Source organism: Leucopleurus acutus (genome assembly GCF_964270905.1).
Source record: "Leucopleurus acutus genome assembly, chromosome: 16".
NCBI classification, from domain to species: domain Eukaryota; kingdom Metazoa; phylum Chordata; class Mammalia; order Artiodactyla; family Delphinidae; genus Leucopleurus; species Leucopleurus acutus.
The window spans coordinates 20,565,944-20,586,648 of record NC_139158.1 but is presented as its reverse complement, the minus strand read 5'-3'; the positions used below and the strand labels follow the sequence as shown (position 1 = coordinate 20,586,648).

Here is a 20,705-nt window from a genome sequence, read left to right as displayed (position 1 = left end):
AAATAACACACCATTGTAAAGCAATTATACTCCAATAAAGATGTTAAAAAAAATCTTTGTCAAACCCACAAAAATTTAATGAAAAAAGTGGCATTGGTTTTTATTTTCACCAAATCTCATTAACGTCTTGTTTAATATATTGCCATATCTGTTTTGGTATTTATTGTGTTGGAAAATACTATTTTGCTTGGAGTATATGAAATAAATTCAGCTTCACACAGAAAAAAAAAAAAAACTGTGCTAACAACAACAAAAACTTTTGCAAATCCGACACAGCTCATGGGTCATCCATTTGCAGCCCCTCGAAGTCCATACGTGGACTCAGTCTCGATTTGGTTCCCATTATCCTTCCCCCCAGGACACTGAGTCAAATCTCAGGTACAATTTATCTCTGAAAGTGAGCAGATATTTTCTCTTATAAGAAAACAGAAACGGTTGTACACAACATTTATTGTTTTTGCATTTGCTGCCAGGAATGTTCTCCACAAGTTCGGGGTCAAGTTGTAGATAGTGATCTGTGACTCTCGAAGCATGACTCTCTTCCATACCTGGACTCAGTCTCCACTTGGCTTATTTGGGTTGGTTTAAGCTGTAAGCTGATTCAAACCTTTCTACACAAGCTGTGTATACATTCCAAACACAGACCATCTATCACCCTGGTGGTGAAACCTGACAAGAACAACATAGAGTGGTTTATAGGACTTACTGATTTTAACTTGGCTAATGTCCCAAACTAGTTAGGAGATAAGGCAGTACTCAGCAAACTTCTGTTATTTGCCTACCATTGTCACAGTTTTTGTTGCATGTATTACTATTGTTTGTAATTAATAATTTTCTTTAAACCTATTTCTTTTTTTTTGAATTTTATTTTATTTTTTATACAGCAGGTTCTTATTAGGTATCTATTTTATACATATTAGTGCATATATGGCAATCCCAGTCTCCCAATTCATCCCACCACCACCACCACCTCCCCTGCCACTTTCCCCCCTTGGTGTCCATACGTTTGTTCTCTACATCTGTGTCTCTATTTCTTCCCTGCAAACCAGTTCATCTGTGCCGTTTTTCTAGATTCCACATATATGCGTTAATATACAATATTTGTTTTTCTCTTTCTGACTTACTTCACTCTGTAGGACAGTCTCTAGGTCCATCCACGTCTCTGCAGATGACCCAGTTTCGTTCTTTTTTATCGCTGAGTAATACTCCATTGTATGTTACCACATCTTTATCCATTTGTCTGTCGGTGGGCATTTAGGTTGCTTCCATGACCTGGCTATTGTAAAGAGTGCTGCAATGAACATTGGGGTGCATGTGTCTTTTTGAATTATGGTTTTCTCTGGGTATATGCCCAGGAGTGGGATTGCTGGGTCATATGGTAATTCGATTTTTAGTTTTTTAAGGAACCTCCATACTGTTCTCCATAGTGGCTGTATCAGTTGACATTCCCACCAACAGTGCAACAGATGCCCATTCTAACTGGTGTGAGGTGATACCTCATTGTAGTTTTGATTTGAATTTCTCTAATAATTAGTGATGTTGAACTTTGTAAGTTGAGCACAGCTTTTCATGTGCTTCTTGGAGAAATGTATGTCTTCTTTGGAGAAATGTCTATTTAGGTCTTCTGCCCATTTTCTGATTGGGTCGTTTGTTTTTTTAATATGAGCTGCATGAGCTGTTTGCAAATATTTTCTCCCATTCTGAGGGTTGTCTTTTCATCTTGTTTGTAGTTTCCTTTGCTTTGCAAAAGTAAGTTTCATTAGGTCCCATTTGTTTATTTTTGTTTTTATTTCCATTACTCTAGGAGGTGGGTCAAAAAAGATCTTGCTGTGACTTATGTCAAAGAGTGTTCTTTCTATGTTTTCCTCTAAGAGTTCTATAGTGTCCAGTCTTACATTTAGGTCTCTAATCCATTTTGAGTTTATTTTTGTGTATGGTGTTAGGGAGTGTTCTAATTTCATTCTTTTACATGTAGCTGTCCAGTTTTCCCAGAACCACTTACTGAAGAGACTGTCTTTTCTCCATTGTATATCCTTGCCTCCTTTGTCATAGATTACTTGACCATAGGTGCATGGGTTTATCTCTGGACTTTCTATCCTGTTCCATTGATCTATATTTCTGTTTTTGTGCCAGTATCATATTGTCTTGATTACTGTAGTTTGTAGTATAGTCTGAAGTCAGGGAGTCTGAGTCCTCCAGCTCCGCTTTTTTTCCCTCAAGACGGCTTTGGCTATTCGGGGTCTTTTGTGTCTCCATACAAATTTAAGACTTTTTGTTCTAGTTCTGTAAAAAAAAAAAATGCCACTGGTCATTTGATAGGGATTGTATTGAATCTGTAGATTGCTTTGGGTAGTATAGTCATTTTCACAATATTGATTCTTCCAACCCAAGAACATGGTATATCTCTCCATCTGTTTGTGTCATCTCTGATTTCTTTCATCAGCGTCTTATAGTTTTCTGAGTACAGGTCTTTTACCTCCTTAGGTAGGTTTATTCTTAGGTATTTTATTCTTTTTGTTGCAATGGTGAATGGGAGTGTTTCCTTAATTTCTCATTCTGATCTTTCATTGATAGTGTATAGGAATGCAAGAGATTTCTGTGCATTAATTTTGTATCCTGCAACTTTACCAAACTCATTGATTAGCTCTAGTAGTTTTCTGGTGGCATGTTTGGATTCTCTATGTATAGTATCATGTCATCTGCAAACAGTGACAGTTTTACTTCTTCTTTTCCAATTTGTATTCCTCTTATTTCTTTTTTTTCTCTGATTGCTCTGGCCAAAACTATGTTGAATAATAGTGGCGAGAGTGGACATCCTTGTCTTATTCCTGATCTTAGAGGAAATGCTTTCAGTTTCTCACCATTGAGAATGATGTTTGCTGTGCGTTTGTTGTATATGGCCTTTATTACGTTCAGGTAGGCTTCCTCTATGCCCACTTCCTGGAGAGTTTTTATCATAAATGGGTGTTGAATTTTGTCAAAAGCTTTTTCTGCATCTGTTGAGATGATCATATGGTTTTTATTCTTCAGTTTGTTAATATGGTGTATCACATTGATTGATTTGCATATATTGAAGAATCCTTGCTTCCTGGGATAAATCACACTTGATCATGGTGTATGATCCTTTTAATATGTTGTTAGATTCTGTTTGCTAGTATTTTGTTGAGGATTTTTGCATCTATATTCATCAGTGATGTTGGTCTGTAGTTTTCTTTTTTTGTAGTATCTTTGTCTGGTTTTGGTACCAGGGTGATGGTGGCCGCATAGGATGAGTTTGGGTGTATTCCTTCCTCTGCAATTTTTGGAAGAGTTTGAGAAGGATGGGTGTTAGCTCTCTCTAAATGTTTGATAGAATTCACCTGTGAAGCCATCTGGTCCTGGGCTTTTGTTTGTTGGAAGATTTTTAATCACAGTTTCAGTTTCAGTGCTTGTGATTGGTCTGTTCATATTTTCTATTTCTTCCTGGTTCAGTCTTGGAAGGTTATACCTTTCTAAAAATTTGTCCATTTCTTCCAGGTTGTCCATTTTATTGGCATAGAATTGCTTATAGTAGCCTCTTATGATACTTTGTATTTCTGCTGTGTCCATTGTAACTTCTCCTTTTTCATTTCTACTTTTATTGATTTGACTCCTCTCCCTCTTTTTCTTGATGAGTCTGACTAAAGGTTTATCAATTTGTTTATCTTCTTAAAGAACCAGCTTTTAGTTTTATTGATCCTTGCTATTGCTTTCTGTGTTTCTATTTCATTTATTTCTGCTCTGATCTTAATGATTTCTTTCCTTCTACTAACTTTGGGTTTTGTTTGTTCTTCTTTCTCTAGTTCCTCTAGGTATAAGGTTAGATTGTTTATTTGAGATTTTTCTTGTTTCTTGAGGTAGGCTTGTATTGCTATAAACTTCCCTCTTAGAACTGCTTTTGCTGCATCACATAGGTTTTGGATCGTTGTGTTTTCGTTGTCATTTGTCTCTAGGTATTTTTTGATTTCCTCTTTGATTTCTTCAGTGATCTCTTGGTTATTTAGTAACGTATTGTTTAGACTCCATGTGTTTGTGTTTTTCATGTTTTTTTCCCTGTAATTGATTTCTAATCTCATAGCGTTGTGGTCAGAAAAGATGCTTGATATGATTTCAGTTTTCTTAAATTTACTGAGGCTTGATTTGTGACCCAGGATGTGATCTATCCTGGAGAATGTTCCGTGTGCACTTGAGAAGAAAGTGTAATCTCCTGTTTTCGGATGGAATGTCCTATAAATATCAATTAAATCTATCTGGTCTATTGTGTCATTTAAAGCTTGTGTTTCCTGATTAATTTTCTGTCTGGATGATCTGTCCATTGGTGTAAATGAGGTGTTAAAGTCCCCCACTATTATTGTGTTACTGTCGATTTCCTCCTTTATAGCTGTTATCAGTTGCCTTATATATTGAGGTGCTCCTATGTTGTGTGTGTATATATTTATAATTGTTATATCTTCTTCTTGGATTGATCCCTGGATCATTATGTAGTGTCCTTCTTTGTCTCTTGTAATAGTCTTTATTTTAAAGTCTATTTTGTCTGATATGAGAATTGCTACTCCAGCTTTCTTTTGATTTCCATTTGCATGGAATATCTTTTTCCATCCCCTCACTTTCAGTCTGTGTGTGTCCCTAGGTCTGAAGTGGGTCTCTTGTAGACACCATATATATGGGTCTTGTTTTTGTATCCATTTAGCGAGCCTGTGTCTTTGTTTGGAGCATTTAATCCATTCACGTTTAAGGTAATTATCGATATGTATGTTCCTATTACCATTTTCTTAATTGTTATGGGTTTGTTTTTGTAGGTCCTTTCCTTCTCTTGTGTTTCCCACTTAGAGAAGTTCCTTTAGCATTTGTTGTAGAGCTGGTTTGGTGGTACTGAATTCTCTTAGCTTTTGCTTGTCTGTAAAGCTTTTGATTTGTCCGTCAAATCTGAATGAGATCCTTGCCGGGTAGAGTAATCTTGGTTGTAGGTTCTTCCCTTTCATCACTTTAAATATATCGTGCCACTCCCTTCTGGCTTGTAGAGTTTCTGCTGAGAAATCAGCTGTTAAGCTTATGGGAGTTCCCTTGTATGTAATTTGTCATTTTTCCCTTGTTGCTTTCAGTAATTTTTCTTTGTCTTTAATTTTTGTCAATTTGGTTACTATGTGTCTCAGCGTGTTTCTCCTTGTGTTTATCCTGCCTGGGACGCTCTGTACTTCCTGGACTTGGGTGGCCATTTCCTTTCCCATGTTAGGGAAGTTTTCAACTATAATCTCTTCAAATATTTTCTCGGATCCTTTCTCTCTCTCTTCTCTTTCTGGGACCCCTATAATGCGAATGTTGTTGTGTTTAGTGTTGTCCTAGAGGTCTCTTAGGCTGTCTTCATTTCTTTTCATTCTCTTTTCTTTATTCCACAGCAGTGAATTCCACCATTCTGTCTTCCAGGTCACTTATCCGTTCTTCTGCCTCAGTTATTCTGCTATTGATTCCTTCTAGTGTATTTTTCATTTCAATTATTGTATTGTTCATCTCTGTTTGTTTGTTCTATAATTCTTCTAGGTGTTTTTTCTTTAATCCTTGTAGGTCTTTGTAAACATTTCTTGCATCTTCTCGATCTTTGCCTCCTTTCTTTTTCCGAGGTCCTGGATCATGTTCACTATCATTATTCTGAATTCTTTTTCTGGAGGGTTGCCTATCTCCACTTCATTTAGTTGTTTTTCTGGGGTTTTATCTTGTTCCTTCATCTGGTACAGAGTCCTCTGCCTTTTCATTTTTTTTAATTTATTTTATTATTATCATTATTTTTAATTTATTTTTGGCTGCATTGGGTGTTTGTTGCTGTGCACGGGCTTTCTCTAGTTGCGGCGAGTGGGGGCTACTCTTTGGTGCGGTGCACGGGCTTCTCACTGCGGTGGCTTCTCTTGTTGCGGAGCACGGGGCTCTAGGTGTGCGGACTCAGTAGTTGCAGCTTGCAGGCTCTAGAGTGCAGGCTAAGCAGTTTCGGCGCACGGGCTTAGCTGCTCCACGGCATGTGGGATCTTTCTGGACCAGGACTGAAACCCATGTCCCCTGCATTAGCAGGCGGATTCTTAACCACTGCGCCACCAGGGAAGTCCTGCCTTTTCATTTTGTCTGTCTTTCTGTGAATGTGGTTTTTGTTCCACAGGCTGCAGGATTGTAGTTCTTCTTGCTTCTGCTGTCTGCCCTCTGGTGGATGAGGCTATCTAAGAGGCTTGTTCAAGCTTCCTGATGGGAGGGACTGGTGGTGGGTAGAGCTGGGTGTTGCTCTGGTGGGCAGAGCTCAGTAAAACTTTAATCCACTTGTCTGCTGATGGGTGGGGCTGGGTTCCCTCCCTGTTGGTTGTTTGGCCTGAGGCGACCCAGCACTGGAGCCTACCCTGCTCTTTGGTGGGGCTAATGGCAGACTCTGGGAGGGCTCACGCCAAGGAATACTTCCCAGAACTTCTGCTGCCAGTGTCCTTGTCCCCACCGTGAGCCACAGCCACCCCCCACCTCTGCAGGAGACCCTCCAACACTAGCAGGTAGGTCTGGTTCAGTCTCCCCTGGGGTCACTTCTCCTTTTCCCGGGTCCTGATGCGCACACTGCTTTGTGTGTGCCCTCCAAGAGGGGAGTCTCTGTTTCCCCCAGTCTTGTTGAAGTCCTGCAGTCAAATCCCGCTAGCCTTCAAAGTCTGATTCTCTTGGAATTCCTCCTCTCATTGCCGGACCCCCAGGTTGGGAAGCTCCGAACCTTCACTTCAGTGGGTGGACTTCCGTGGTTCTCCAGTTTGTGGGTCACCGACCCAGCAGTTATGGGATTTGATTTTATTGTGATTGTGCCCCTCCTACCGTCTCACTGCGGCTTCTCCTTTGTCTTTGGATGTGGGGTATCTTTTTTGGTGAGTTCCAGTGTCTTCCTGTCGATGATTGTTCAGCAGTTGGATGTGATTCCAGTGTTCTCGCAGAGGGAGTGAGAGCACGTCCTTCTACTCTGCCATCTTGAACCAATCTCAGGTCTTTTTTTTTTTTTTTTTTTAACTTAAGTGTATTTATGAACCTAAAGCAAAAGCCAGTGTCTCTTGCCATAAATAGAAGATCCCTCTTAAAAAGAAACCCAGTGAAAACAGAAGGTTGTTGTTACAGATACCGTTGCCTGACAGGGCTCTGAGCGAGCCTGAGGCCTCATTGTTAAACTGGGAGATTAGAGGGGGTTAGGTGGCTGTTAAGGACCTAAAACTTTCTTCTTGACTTAATCAGAATGGTTAAACTAGAATGGAAGAGGGTAGATGTCACAGAGGCCCTTGGTCTATTTCTTCCACAACTATTTATAGGAGCCTAATGTGCTCTTCACCTCTTGGGCCTTGAGACAGATGAAGCCCCAATTCTTTCCAAGTTTAAGGTTGTGGATAAAAATGTATAGGAACGAAGTAACATACGAAGCACATTGCAGTTCCTGGATCACGGTAAACACTTAGTACTTTAATGTTGCCCTCGTAGTTGTTATTATTGTAGTTATTATTACTTTATTATCCCAGAGCAGGGACTGGGTCCTCTGGGAAAGGTGGGGGTTGGGTTAGTCTATGAACATCTGTCCTACAGCCGTGATGGCCTGGACAGGCACATGGAGCTTGATTTCCATCAGAGAGCAGAGGCAGGGGTGTTAAGAGAGTAAAGCCCTTAATGCTTTGGCCAGGCAGGTGAGGAATGTGACTGTGTCAGACAGTTAGGTCAGGAGTGAACATGCCTGGGTAAGTCTAAGATCTCTGTGTAGATATGAAGGTCTGGCGTCATTCATTTCGATATTCAGTGGTGTCCTAGGCGCTGTGCTGGGCTTGTCGGGAATACAGTGCTGCTGCCTCCAGGAGGATTGTGATCTCATGGGAGTGAGAAGCCACAGGACAAGCAGCTATGTCACAGAGTAGAACGAGGAGAATTTCTTTCTCTGTTGGTTGCAAATGATACACATCCAGCTTGTATCAGCATAAGTAAGAAAGAAAATTTATTCGTTCCTATATCTGCTGAGTCCAGGAATAAAAGGCTTCAGGAATGGCTGGATCCAGGTGTTCAAACGATGTTGTCAGAACCTGTCTCCATCTTGTGGCTCTGCTTTTCTCTATGTTGGCTTTCTCCTCCAGCAGTCTCCCCATTTGTGATGCCAAATACCGCCAGCTTAGTAGTCTTAGCTACAAAGGAGGTCTCTTCCTCAGTTATTCCAACATAAAGTAACAGAATTGAGCCTAATGGTCCAAACTGGGGTCATGTGAGCCCCCCCTCCCAGAGCTAGGGATGGTAGCCTGGCCACTCACACCAACTGAGACTGGGGGAGGGGTTCACCCGAGGAAACATCCAAGCAAGGGGAGAGGGTGCTGGGAAGCAGGCAACACCCTGCCCAACACAGAGCCCCCAGAAAGGCAGAGGCTCTCAGAGGAGGGCAGGGCTCATTCCAGCCAGGGAGTCAGGACAGCTTCATGAAGGAGGTGGCCTTTGGCCAGTTGGGGCTCCAGGGATAGGGCTGGGGTGCTCCTTCAGCAGGTTCTGGCTCTGTATATGGGCAGAAGGAAGGAGGAAACGGGTATTTCCTGAGAAGCCATCATGTGCCAGGCTCTTTGACAACTATCTTGGTTAACGTCACAAGAACCCTGTCTGCTCACGCAGGTGGGAAACAGTCTCAGAGAGGTTAACCATTCCTGGCTGACCCACAGCTAGCACCCGGCACTCCTGGAGCCACCCTCACCCCGCTCCAGTCCATCTCCACCGAGCAGCTGGGGCGCTCTTTTCAGACCGCAGAGTTGACAGCATCTCGTCTCCACAGGTTCCAACTGTCCTAGGATTGAAACCCCACTCCTTAGCATGGCCCACAAGGCCCTGCACGGCCAGCTCTGTTCATGTCCCCAGGCTCCCTCCCGATCGGCCTCTGCTCCTGCTGTCCCCTCACCCTCCCACCACCACTCCTCTTCTGTCCTTTAACTCAACTCCTCCAAGGACTCCCAGACTTCGGGGGCCCCCCTTTGTAATAACAGTAGCTGACAGGTGCCAGGCATTAGTCCACACTCTCCATATTCTCATTCCTTTCAGGCTTCACATCAACCCTGTGAGGTGGGGACCGTTATTATCCCCAGTTTACAAGATGAGGAAACTGAGGCACTGAGAAAGTGAATTGCTCAAAGTCACACAGCTAGAAAGTGGCAGAGCCGAGATTCAAAGCCAGACATTTCGCTCCAGAGTCCTCATTCTTAACCACTGCCCTCTACTGCCTCTGGGTACTCAGGGTCCCAATCCTTCCTATCACATTCTGTAACCAGTTGGTTGATCTCTGTCTCAGCACTCACAGCTAGTAATAATGGTAGCTAACATATTGAGCACGTAGCCTGTGCCAGGCACTGTACTTGGCACTTTTTATGTTTCACATAATTTCACCCTCTCAGCAATCCTATAAAAACTAGGTACAGTTGTCCCTGTTTTGCACACGGAGAACCTGAGGAGTTAAGAGTTTAAGTAACTTGTCCACTAAGCTGGAAATTCTCAGAGGGAAGAAACCTTGTCCATTGTGCTCATCATTGAGTCCAGAGGGGCTAATTCAGTGCCTGGCATACAGTAGGCACTCAGTAAATGCTTTGGGGTTGGTTGGATGGATGGATGATAAATGGCAAGAGGGAAGGAAGGAAGGGAGGGAGGGATAGAAAGAGGGCCTTCCTGTCCCCAGTGCCCATGCTCTGGCCGTGACTGGGAGATCCTGGGACGGGAGGCTGTTGTGGTATCTGAAGTGGCCGTCCCGGCTGTATCTGCAGGAGCCACGATGCACATAAAGAAGTACCTGCTCAAGTGCCTGCACCGGCTGCAGAAGGGCCCCGGCTACACATACAAGGAGTTGCTGGTGTGGTACTGTGACAACACCAACACCCATGGCCCCAAACGCATCATCTGCGAGGGGCCCAAGAAGAAGGCCATGTGGTTCGTGCTCACCCTGCTCTTCACCTCCCTCGTCTGCTGGCAATGGGGTGTCTTCATCAGGACCTACCTGAACTGGGAGGTCAGCGTCTCCCTCTCCATCGGCTTCAAGGCTATGGACTTTCCCGCCGTCACCGTCTGCAACACCAGCCCCTTCCAGTAGGTGGTCCTTGGAGTGCGGCTGGTCTCAGCGGGGCTGCATTTCTTTTTTTCCCTTCCTTCCAGCTTTCCTTCCTTCTTTCCCTTTTTCCCCTTTCTCTCTTTCTCTTTCCTTCTTTGTTTTCATCCCTTTGTAGCAAGTAAGATTCAAAATTCATAAACCTCCTAGGCTTAAAAAGAACCTCAAAAAATGCCTGGTAGTCCCTGCCTTCAGGCATGCCAGTGCCTATTTATTGATTCAATGTGTATTTATTGAGCACCTACTATTGCCAGGAACTTTTCTAGGCACCACGAATACATCAGTAACTAAAACAACATGCCTGCCCTCGTCACAGTCTACCAGAGAAAACAGACATTAATCTTTTTTTCCCATAAATATTGAATTCATTGTAATTGTGAGGATTAAAGTATATATAGCAACCATACATTGAGTGCTTATGGAACACCAGGCAGCGTGCTGAGTGTTCTTCGGGTAATTCATGTCATTCTAATCCACACAACCGCCCTAGGGGTGGGCACTGCTATAGTAGCCCCGATTCATAGGTCAGGAAATGGAGGTTCAGAGAAGTGAGGGAACTTGCCCAGAGACACACAGTGAGCAACTGTAGAATTTGAATCCAGACCTGATCTGACTCCAGAGCTGCCACTGTTTAACCACTTGATGGCAAGGCCTAGGAAGGGGACACCCAAGGACACCCAGCCTAGTCAGGGTTGGGTTGAGGAAAGGCAGAGGGTCAGTCGGAGAAAAATGCCCCGAGGAATGAGTAGAAGTTAGCCAGGCAGAGTGAAGAGAATGCCCCAAGTGGGGGGCACAGCACATGCAAAGGTCCTGGGGTGAGACAGAGCTTGGTGCATTCAAGGACTTGACAGAAGGGCCAGCATGTCTGAGCCTCAGGGAACGTTCTTGTCCAAAAGAAGGTCCTGGAAGGGAATTCATATTTCCTGATTACATTTCCAGCTGTCAGAAAGTCACTTCTTTCTAGGAATAGGGCTGCTCTTCCTTGCTTGGGTGGTCTTTGAAGCTACTTGAGAAAACTCTTAATAATTATAATAATAACACACCCTGCTTTATAAGCATCACCTAATTGAATCCTCCAAAAGCCCTCTAGGGTAAATATTTCAATCCCCCCCCCCCCAATTTGTAGATGAGAGAACAGAACCTCAGAGAGGTTAACCTACCCAAAGTCACACAGATATTAAGTGACATGCCGGAATTCAAACCCAGAGCCCATGAATTCCAAAACAGGACTTAACCAAGCTCGACAGCAGCTGTGGACATCTAGGCTGTAATAGCAGCCCCTACCCCGCAGCCTGCCACCTACCCAATCCTCCTCTCCCTGTGTGCACAGAGGCAGCTGGTCTGATGGTCAGGGTACAGGTTGTGTCGTCATCTGAGGCTGGTGTCAGCTCTGGCAGATGTACACCTTCATACCAGGACTTGGACCTGTGTCCAGGGTTTAGTGCTGTCTCCTGCAGGAAGTCCTCCAGCCAGAGCTGATACACACCACCCTGGAGACCACACTCTGGGGCAAGGTCTTGGATAAATTGGGTTTTGGAGTGACTAGGGTGCAGGGCCTGGGGCCCCCACCCAGGGCCTGGTGGGAACACCCGCTGGTGTGGACACATTTCTGCCAGACTGACTGGTCACCATTTCCAATATGGGAGCCTCAGGGGCTGAGAGAAGATCCTGGATCCCAGCCCCACAGTCCCATCTGCCTTCTCCCTCCTGAAACCGGCTCCTGTTCCCCAAATTGCTGCTGGAGAATTAGGATCACAGACCTGCCCCTCCCCCAGCATTCTCTATCCCTCCTGGCAGGGAGAAGTCAGAGCCCCGTGCCTACACAGCACACCTACTGGAGCCCACCAAACCCAGGTTCCAATCTCAGCTCTGTGGCCTCATCAGTGGGATGAGCTCAGGAAGTCACAGCAACTCCCAGAGTTTCTTTATCCATATATGGGGATGATTATAGAATTGTGGCAAAGATTAAATAAAAAGATGTAGGAAGCACTTAGCACCTGGCACATGATAAGTGATCAATAACTGTGAGCTCTTAGGATTCTTTCCCACTAGCCTGTGAATTTCATACGGAAAAAGACCCATTCTGTCTTGTTTGCCATAATATCCTCTGTGCCTTGCACAGTACTTGGCACATAGTAGATGCTCACCAAATACTGGGTGAATGAATGAGTGAGCAGGTGGGTGGAAGGATGCATGGATGATGCATGGGTGGGTAGATAGAGAGGTGAGTGCTTGGGGTGGAGAAGCATTCTTCTCACATGTGGTGGCAGCCACACTGCAGTAGGAGGGGATCCCAGACTACAGTCATTCTGCTTTGAAGCTGTCTCTTGCCTCCCTGACTTGCCCTCTCTCCCACACAGGTACTCCAAAGTCAAGCATTTGCTGAAGGACCTGGATGAACTGATGGAGGCAGTCCTGGCGAGGATCCTGGGTCCTGAGCTCAGCCATGTCAACGCCACCAGGGCCCTGAACCTCACCATCTGGAACCACGTGCCCCTGGTCTTTATCGATGAGCAGAACCCCCATCACCCGGTGGTTCTTGACCTCTTTGAGGACAACTACAATGGATCAACAAGCAGCACCCCAGCACCAGGAAGGACCTGCAGTGCCCACGGATGCAAAGTAGCCATGAAACTAGTAAGTGGGCCCCAGGCACAGGTCAAACAATGGGCCCTAACTAGTGAGGCTGATGGGAGTTTCTTTCTTTAAATAATCTGGGTCTTGCTGAGGGAAAAACAGGCAGGAGCCGGTGCCGATTTTATATGTTTGCAGTGCTTTTTTAAAATTAGAAATAGTTGGTATGTTAGTCAAGACACTTTTGGATGCCAGTGACCCAGCTCAAACTAGCTTAAGCAAAGCAGGGAATTCCTTGGTTCACAAAATGAGAAGTCCAGGGGTGTATTAAGTTGAGATGTGGCTGGATCCAGGCGTTCAGATGCCGTCATCAGGAGTCCATCTCTCTCCACCTAGGTTCATCTCTTCTCTCAGTTGACTGTGCTCTCTGGCTGGCTCTCTCCACATGGGAGACCCTGGCAATGCCAGACATATATCCCACAAGCTTAGCACTCTTCCCAGAAACAAAGCTCTTCTTTCCTAATTGCCTCAGTGAAAGTCCTGAGACTGATCATCAGGTCACATGCTCACCCCTAAACCAATCACTGTGAGCTGGAGGACAGGCTTTCATGATTGGCCAGACCTGGGTCATGTACCCTGGAGCTGAGGAGGATGTCAGCCTTTATCAGACCACATGGACTGAGCCGGAGGGAAGGGGTGGCTTCCTGAAGGAGGAATTAAGTCTTTTTTTTTTTTTTTAACATCTTTATTGGACTATAATTGCTTTACAATGGTGTGTTAGTTTCTGCTTTATAACAAAGTGAATCAGCTATACATATACATATGTCCCCATGTCTCCTCCCTCTTGTGTCTCCCTCCCACCCTCCCTACCCCACCCCTCTAGGTGGTCACAAAGCACCGAGCTGATCTCCCTGTGCTATATGGCTGCTTCCCACTAGCTATCTATTTTACGTTTGGTAGTGTATATATGTCCATGCCACTCTCTCACTTTGTCCCAGCTTACCCTTCCCCCTCCCCGTGGCCTCAAGTCCATTCTCTATGTCTGCATCTTTATTCCTGTCCTGCCCCTAGTTTCTTCAGAGGCTTTTTTTTTTTTTTTGGTTCCATATATATGTGTTCGCATACGGTATTTGCTTTTCTCTTTTTGTCTTACTTCACTCTGTATGACAGTCTCTAGATTCATCCACCTCACTACAAATAGCTCAATTTCATTTCTTTTTACGGCTGAGTAACATTCCATTGTATATATGTGCCACATCTTCTTTATCCATTCATCTGTCGATGGACACTTAGGTTGCTTCCATGTCCTGGTTATTGTAAATAGAGCTGCAGTAAACATTGTGGTACATGACTCTTTTTGAATTATGGTTTTCTCAGGGTATATGCCCAGTAGTGGGATTGCTGGGTCGTATGGTAGTTCTATTTTTAGTTTTTTAAGGAACCTCCATACTGTTCTCCATAGTGACTGTATCAATTAACATTCCCACCAACAGTGCAAGAGGGTTCCCTTTTCTCCACACCCTCTCCAGCATTTATTGTTTGTAGATTTTTTGATGATGGCCATTCTGACCGTGTGAAGTGTTACCTCATTGTAGTTTTGATTTGCATTTCTCTAATGATTAGTGATGTTGAGCATCCTTTCATGTGTTTTTTGGCAATCTGTATACCTTCTTTGGAGAAATGTCTATTTAGATCTTCTGCACATTTTTGGATTGGGTTGTTTGGTTTTTTGATATTGAGCTGCATGAGCTGCCTGTATATTTTGGAGATCAATCCTTTGTCAGTTGCTCCATTGGCAAACATTTTCTCCCATTCTGAGGGTTGTCTTTTCGTCTTGTTTATGGTTTCCTTTGCTGTGCAAAAGCTTTTAAGTTTCATTAGGTCCCATTTGTTTATTTTTGTTTTTATTTCCATTACTCTAGGAGGTGGGTCAAAAAGGATCTTGCTGTGATGTATGTCATAGACTGTTCTGCCTATGTTTTCCTCTAAGAGTTTTATAGTGTCTGGCCTTACATTTAGGTCTTTAATCCATTTTGAGTTTATTTTTGTGTATGGTATTAGGGAGTGTTCTAATTTCATTCTTTTACATGTAGCTGTCCAGTTTTCCCAGCACCACTTACTGAAGAGGCTGTCTTTTCTCCATTGTATATTCTTGCCTCCTTTATCAAAGATAAGGTGACCATATGTGTGTGGGTTTATCTCTGGGCTTTCTATCCTGTTCCATTGATCTATATTTCTGTTTTTGTGCCAGTACCATACTGTCCTGATTACTGTAGCTTTGTAGTATAGTCTGAAGCCAGGGAGCCTGATTCCTCCAGTGCCGTTTTTCTTTCTCAGGATTGCTTTGGCTATTCGGGGTCTTTTGTGTTTCTGTACAAATTGTGAGATTTTTTGTTCTAGTTCTGTGAAAAATGCCATTGGTAGTTTGATAGGGATTGCACTGAACCTGTAGATTGCTTTGGGTAGTATAGTCATTTTTGCAATGTTGATTCTTCCAATCCAAGAACATGGTATATCTCTTCATCTGTTTGTATCACATCTTTAATTTCTTTCATCAGTGTCTTATAGTTTTCTGCATACAGGTCTTCTGTCTCCTTAGGTAAAACATTCCTAGGTATTTTATTCTTTTTTGTTGCAATGGTAAATAGGAGTGTTTCCTTAATTTCTCTTTCAGATTTTTCATCATTAGTGTATAGGAATGCAAGAGATTTCTGTGCATTAATTTTATATCCTGCCAGTTTACCACATTCATTGATTAGCTCTGGTAGTTTTCTGGTAGCATCTTTGGGATTCTCTATGTGTAGTATCATGTCATCAGCAAACACTGACATTTTTACTTCTTCTTTTCTGATTTGTATTCCTTTTATTTCTTTTTCTTCTCTGATTGCTGTGGCTAACACTTCCAAAACTATGTTGAATACTAGTGGTGAGAGTGGGCAACCTTGTCTTGTTCCTGATCTTAGTGGAAATGGTTTCAGTTTTTCACCATTGAGAACAATGTTGGCTGTGGGTTTGTCATATATGACCTTTATTATGTTGAGGTAATTTCCCTCTATGCCTACTTTCTGGAGAGTTTTTATCATAAAAGGTGTTGAATTTTGTCAGAAGCTTTTTCTGCATCTATTGAGATGATCATATGGTTTTTCTCCTTCAACTTGTTAATATGGTGTATCACGTTGATTGATTTGCATATATTGAAGAATTCTTGCATTCCTGGGATAAAGCCCACTTGATCATGGTGTATGATCCTTTTAATGTGCTGTTGGATTCTGTTTGCTAGTATTTTGTTGAGGATTTTTTTTTCTTTCTTTTTGGTTGAGGATTTTTGCATCTGTGTTCATCAGTGATATTGGTCTGTAGTTTTCTTTTTTTGTGACATCTTTGGTTTTGGTATCAGGGTGATGGTGGCCTTGTAGAATGAGTTTGAGAGTGTTCCTCCCTCTGCTATATTTTGGAAGAGTTTGAGAAGGATTGGTGTTAGCTCTTCTCTAAATGTTTGATAGAATTCACCTATGAAGCCATCTGGTCCTGGGCTTTTGTTTGTTGGAAGATTTTTAATCACAGTTTCAATTTCAGTGCTTGTGATTGGTCTGTTTATATTTTCTGTTTCTTTCTGGTTCAGTCTCAGGAGGTTGTGCTTTTCTAAGAATTTGTCCATTTATTCCAGGTTGTCCATTTTATTGGCATATAGTTGCTTGTAGTAATCTCTCATGATCCTTTGTATTTCTGCAGTGTCAGCTGTTACTTCTCCTTTTTCATTTCTAATTCTATTGATTTGAGTCTCCTCCCTTTTTTCCTTGATGAGTCTGGCTAGTGGTTTATCAATTTTGTTCATCTTCTCAAAGAACCAGCTTTTAGTTTTATTGATCTTAGCTATTGTTTCCTTCATTTCTTTTTCATTTATTTCTGCTCTGATTTTTATGATATCTTTCCTTCTGCTAACTTTGGGGTTTTTTTGTTCTTCTTTCTCTGATTGCTTTAGGTGAAGGCTTAGGTTGTTTATTTGAGATGTTTCTTGTTTCTTGAGGTAGGATTGTATTGCTATAAACTTCCCTCTTAGAACTGCTTTTGCTGCATCCCATAGGTTTTGGGTCATTGTGTTTTCATTGTCATTTGTTTCTAGGTATTTTTTTATTTCCTCTTTGATTTCTTCAGTGATCTTTTGGTTATTTAGTAGTGTATTGTTTAGCCTTCATGTGTTTGTATTTTTCACAGATTTTTTCCTGTAATTGATATCTAGTCTCATAGCATTGTGCTCGGAAAAGATACTTGATATGTTTTCAATTTTCTTAAATTTGCCAAGGCTTGATTTGTGACCTAAGATGTGATCTGTCCTGGAGAATGTTCCATGAGCACTTGAGAAGGAAGTGTATTCTGTTGTTGGGATGGAATGTCCTATAAATATCAATTAAGTCCATCTTGTTTAATGTATCATTTAAAGCTTGTGCTTCCTTATTTATTTTCATTTTGGATGATCTGTCCATTGGTGAAAGTGGGGTGTTAAAGTCCCCTACTATGTGTTACTGTCGATTTCCCCTTTTATGGCTGTTAGCATTTGCCTTATGTATTGAGGTGCTCCTATGTTGGGTGCATAAATATTTACAATTGTTATATCCTCGTCTTGGATTGATCCCTTGATCATTATGTAGTGTCCTTTTTTGTCTCTTGTAATAGTCTTTATTTTAAAGTCTGTTTTGTCGGATATGAGAATTGCTACTCCAGCTTTCTTTTGATTTCCATTTGCATGGAATATCTTTTTCCATCCTCTCATTTTTAGTCTGTATGTGTACCTAGGTCTGAAATGGGTCTCTTGTAGATAGCATATATACAGGTCTTGCTTTTGTATCCATTCAGCCAGTGTGTCTTTTGGTTGTAGCATTTAATCCATTTACATTTAAGGTAGTTATCGATATGTGTGTTCCTATTACCATTTTCTTAATTGTTTTGGGTTTGTTATTGTAGGTCTTTTCCTTCTCTTGTGTTTCCTGCCTAGAGAAGTTCCTTTAGCATTTGTTGTGAAGCTGGTTTGGTGGTGCTGAATTCTCTTAGCCTTTGCTTGTCTGTGAAAGTTTTAATTTCTCCGTTGAATCTGAATGAGATCCTTTCTGGGTAGAGTAATCTTGGTTGTAGGTTTTTCTCTTTCATCACTTTAAATATGTCCTGCCGCTCCCTTGTGGCTTGCAGAGTTTCTGCTGAAAGATCAGCTGTTAACTTTATGGGGATTTCCCTTGTATGTTATTTGTTGCTTTTCCCTTGCTGCTTTTAATATTTTTTCTTTGTATTTAATTTTTTTTAATTAATTTATTTTATTTTATTTATTTATTTTTGGCTGTGTTTGGTCTTCGTTGCTGCGCGCAGGCTTTCTCTAGTTGTGGTGTGCAGGGGCTACTCTTCGTGACAGTGCACAGGCTTCTTATTACGGTGGCTTCTCTTGTTGCAGAGCACAGGCTCTAGGCACGTGGGCTTCAGTAGTTGCAGTAGCTGTGGCGCATGGGCTTAGTTGCTCCGCGGCATGTGGGATCTTCCCAGACCAGGGCTCAAACCCTACAGTGGCAGGTGGATTCTTAACCACTGCGCCACCAGGGAAGTCCCTGTATTTAATTTTTGATAGTTTGATTTATATGTGTCTTGGCATGTTCCTCCTTGGATTTATCCTATATGGGACTGTCTGTGCTTCCTGGACTTGATTGACTATTTCCTTTCCCATATTAGGGAAGTTTTCAACTATCATCTCTTCAAATATTTTCTCCGTCCCTTTTTTTTTTTTAACTCTTCTTCTTCTGGGACCCCTAAAATTCAAATGTTGATGTGTTTAATGTTGTCCCAGAGGTCTCTGAGACTGTCCTCAATTTTTTTCATCCTTTTTTCTTTATTCTGCTCTGCGGTAGTTATTTCCACTATTTTATCTTCCAGGTCACTTATCCGTTCTTCTGCCTCAGTTATTCTGCTATTGATTCCTTCTAGAGAATTTTTAATTTCATTTATTGTGTTGTTCATCATTGTTTGTTTGCTCTTTAGTTCTTCTAGGTCCTTGTTAAATGTTTCTTGTATTTTCTCCATTCTATTTCCAAGATTTTGGATCATCTTTACTATTATTCCTCTGTATTCTTTTTCAGGTAGACTGCCTATTTCTTCTTCATTTGTTTGGTCTGGTGGGTTTTTACCTTGCTCCTTCATCTGCTGTGTATTTTTCTGTCTTCTCAATTTTCTTAACTGGCTGTGTTTGGGATCTCCTTTTTTCAGGCTTCAGGTTCGTAGTTCCCGTTGCTTTTGGTGTCTGCCCCCAGTGGGTAAGGTTGGTTCAGTGCATTGTGTAGGCTTCTGGTGGAAGGGACTGGTGCCTGTGTTCTAGTGGATGAGGCTGGATCTTGTCTTTATGGTGGGCAGGACCGCGTCCGGTGGTGTGTTTTCGGGTGTCTGTGGTCTTCTTATGATTTTAGGCAGCCTCTCTGCTAATGGGTGGGGTTGTGTCCCTGTCTTGCTAGTTGTTTGGCATAGGGTGTCCAGCACTTTAGCTTGCTGGTCGTTGAGTGGAGCTGGGTCTTAGCTTGAGATGGAGATCTCTGAGAGAGCTTTCGTCATTTGACATTACATGGAGCCAGGAGGTCTCTGGTGGACCAATGTCCCGAATCCGGCTCTGCCACTTCAGAGGATCAGCCCTGACACCTGGCTGGAGCACCAAGACCCTGTCAGCCACATGGCTCAGAAGAAAAGGGAGAAAAAAAAGAAAGAAAAAGAAAAGAAAAGAAAGTTATTAAAATAAAAAATATATTATTAAAAATAAAAAAGTAATAAATAAAAGAAAGAAAGAAGAGAGCAAGCAAACCAAAAAACAAATCCACCAACGATAACAAGCACTAAAAACTATACTAAAAACAAAAACAACAAAACGGACAGATAGAACCCTAGGACGAATGGTAAAAGCAAAGCTTTTGGGAAATCTGAGGTCTTCTGCCAGCGTTCAGTAGGTGTTCTATAGGAGCTGTTTCACATGTAGATGTATTTTTGATGTAGTTGTGGGGAGGAAGGTGATCTCCACATCTCACTCCTCTGCCATCTTGAAGCCACGGCTGTTATTTTTGACAGAAGAGCATTCAAAGGCTTTGCTGATAAATAGTGCTTGTAGTAGTACAACCGAAACAGCAGAAATGCAGAACTTGTCAGCGTTAAAAGTGCCAAAATCACGTTCTTATTGATCCTACTCATTAGTCTGCAGTGCTCACTTGGTTGTCTTTTGAAAGTAACCCAGCTGGTTTCATCTTTTTTGGTAAGAACGTAATCTTGTTTTCTGTGAACAAAAAGATGTTTCTCAGCCAACAGCAGCAGCAGTGAGGAATTAAGTCTTATTATCAAAAGACAAGAGGCATAAATATCGGACAGGTGAAAAACCACAGCTATGCAGTACAGTCATTGCCAAAGCATAACTGGGATGCTGGGATGCCCGCAAGCCAGCAGTAGGAAGAAGGTTCCCTGTCTGTGCCCCGGGATCCCCTGGGAGCTCTGTAACTGCTCAGATCCCTGGGCCCCATTCCTGGAGAACCTGAATGGGCAGTTCTGGGCCCAGACCCAGGAATCTGTCTTGTTAATAGGCTCCATGGTGATTCTGATGATCAGCCTTGTTTGGGGACCCAGGCTGGGGCTAGACACTCCCCAGAAGGATGCCACTGCCTCCCGTGCCCCCCATGTGGTCAGGACTTCCACAACCCAGCACCCCCCCCCCATACAAACCAGCAAACAGCACGAGGCTCCAGAGGCCCAGTGCCCGCTCTGACCCAACGCCCTACTACTTTTTGGTGCAGTTAGCAGGCTTCCTGTGTCCATTTCCTCATCTGTAAAGTGGGCGTGGTCCTGGGGGCTGCACCAGCTCTCAGGGTCAGGCCCCACGTGTGTGTGTGAGTGCGTGTTGTGTGGGTGTGCAAGTGGGCTGGGGACCTCAGTGTCTTCATGATGATGGGGCAGGGCTGCTGTGAGCATTGATGAGACAATAGAACTAAAGCCGTGAGTTGGG

At 42.8% G+C, this 20,705-nt stretch overlaps 1 protein-coding gene across 1 annotated transcript in view; it reads left to right on the top strand.

The window, feature by feature from the left end:
- The window catches only part of SCNN1B (sodium channel epithelial 1 subunit beta), a gene marked incomplete at its 3' end in the record, with an annotated part of 75,831 nt that overhangs the window by 34,821 nt on the left and 20,305 nt on the right, over window positions 1-20,705 (top strand). The window contains exons 2-3 of the mRNA XM_082858128.1: window positions 9,786-10,104; window positions 12,484-12,760. Of these exons, the coding sequence (XP_082714254.1) occupies window positions 9,794-10,104; window positions 12,484-12,760 (588 nt within the window). The 5' untranslated portion in view covers window positions 9,786-9,793. The remainder of the gene's footprint in view (window positions 1-9,785; window positions 10,105-12,483; window positions 12,761-20,705) is intronic.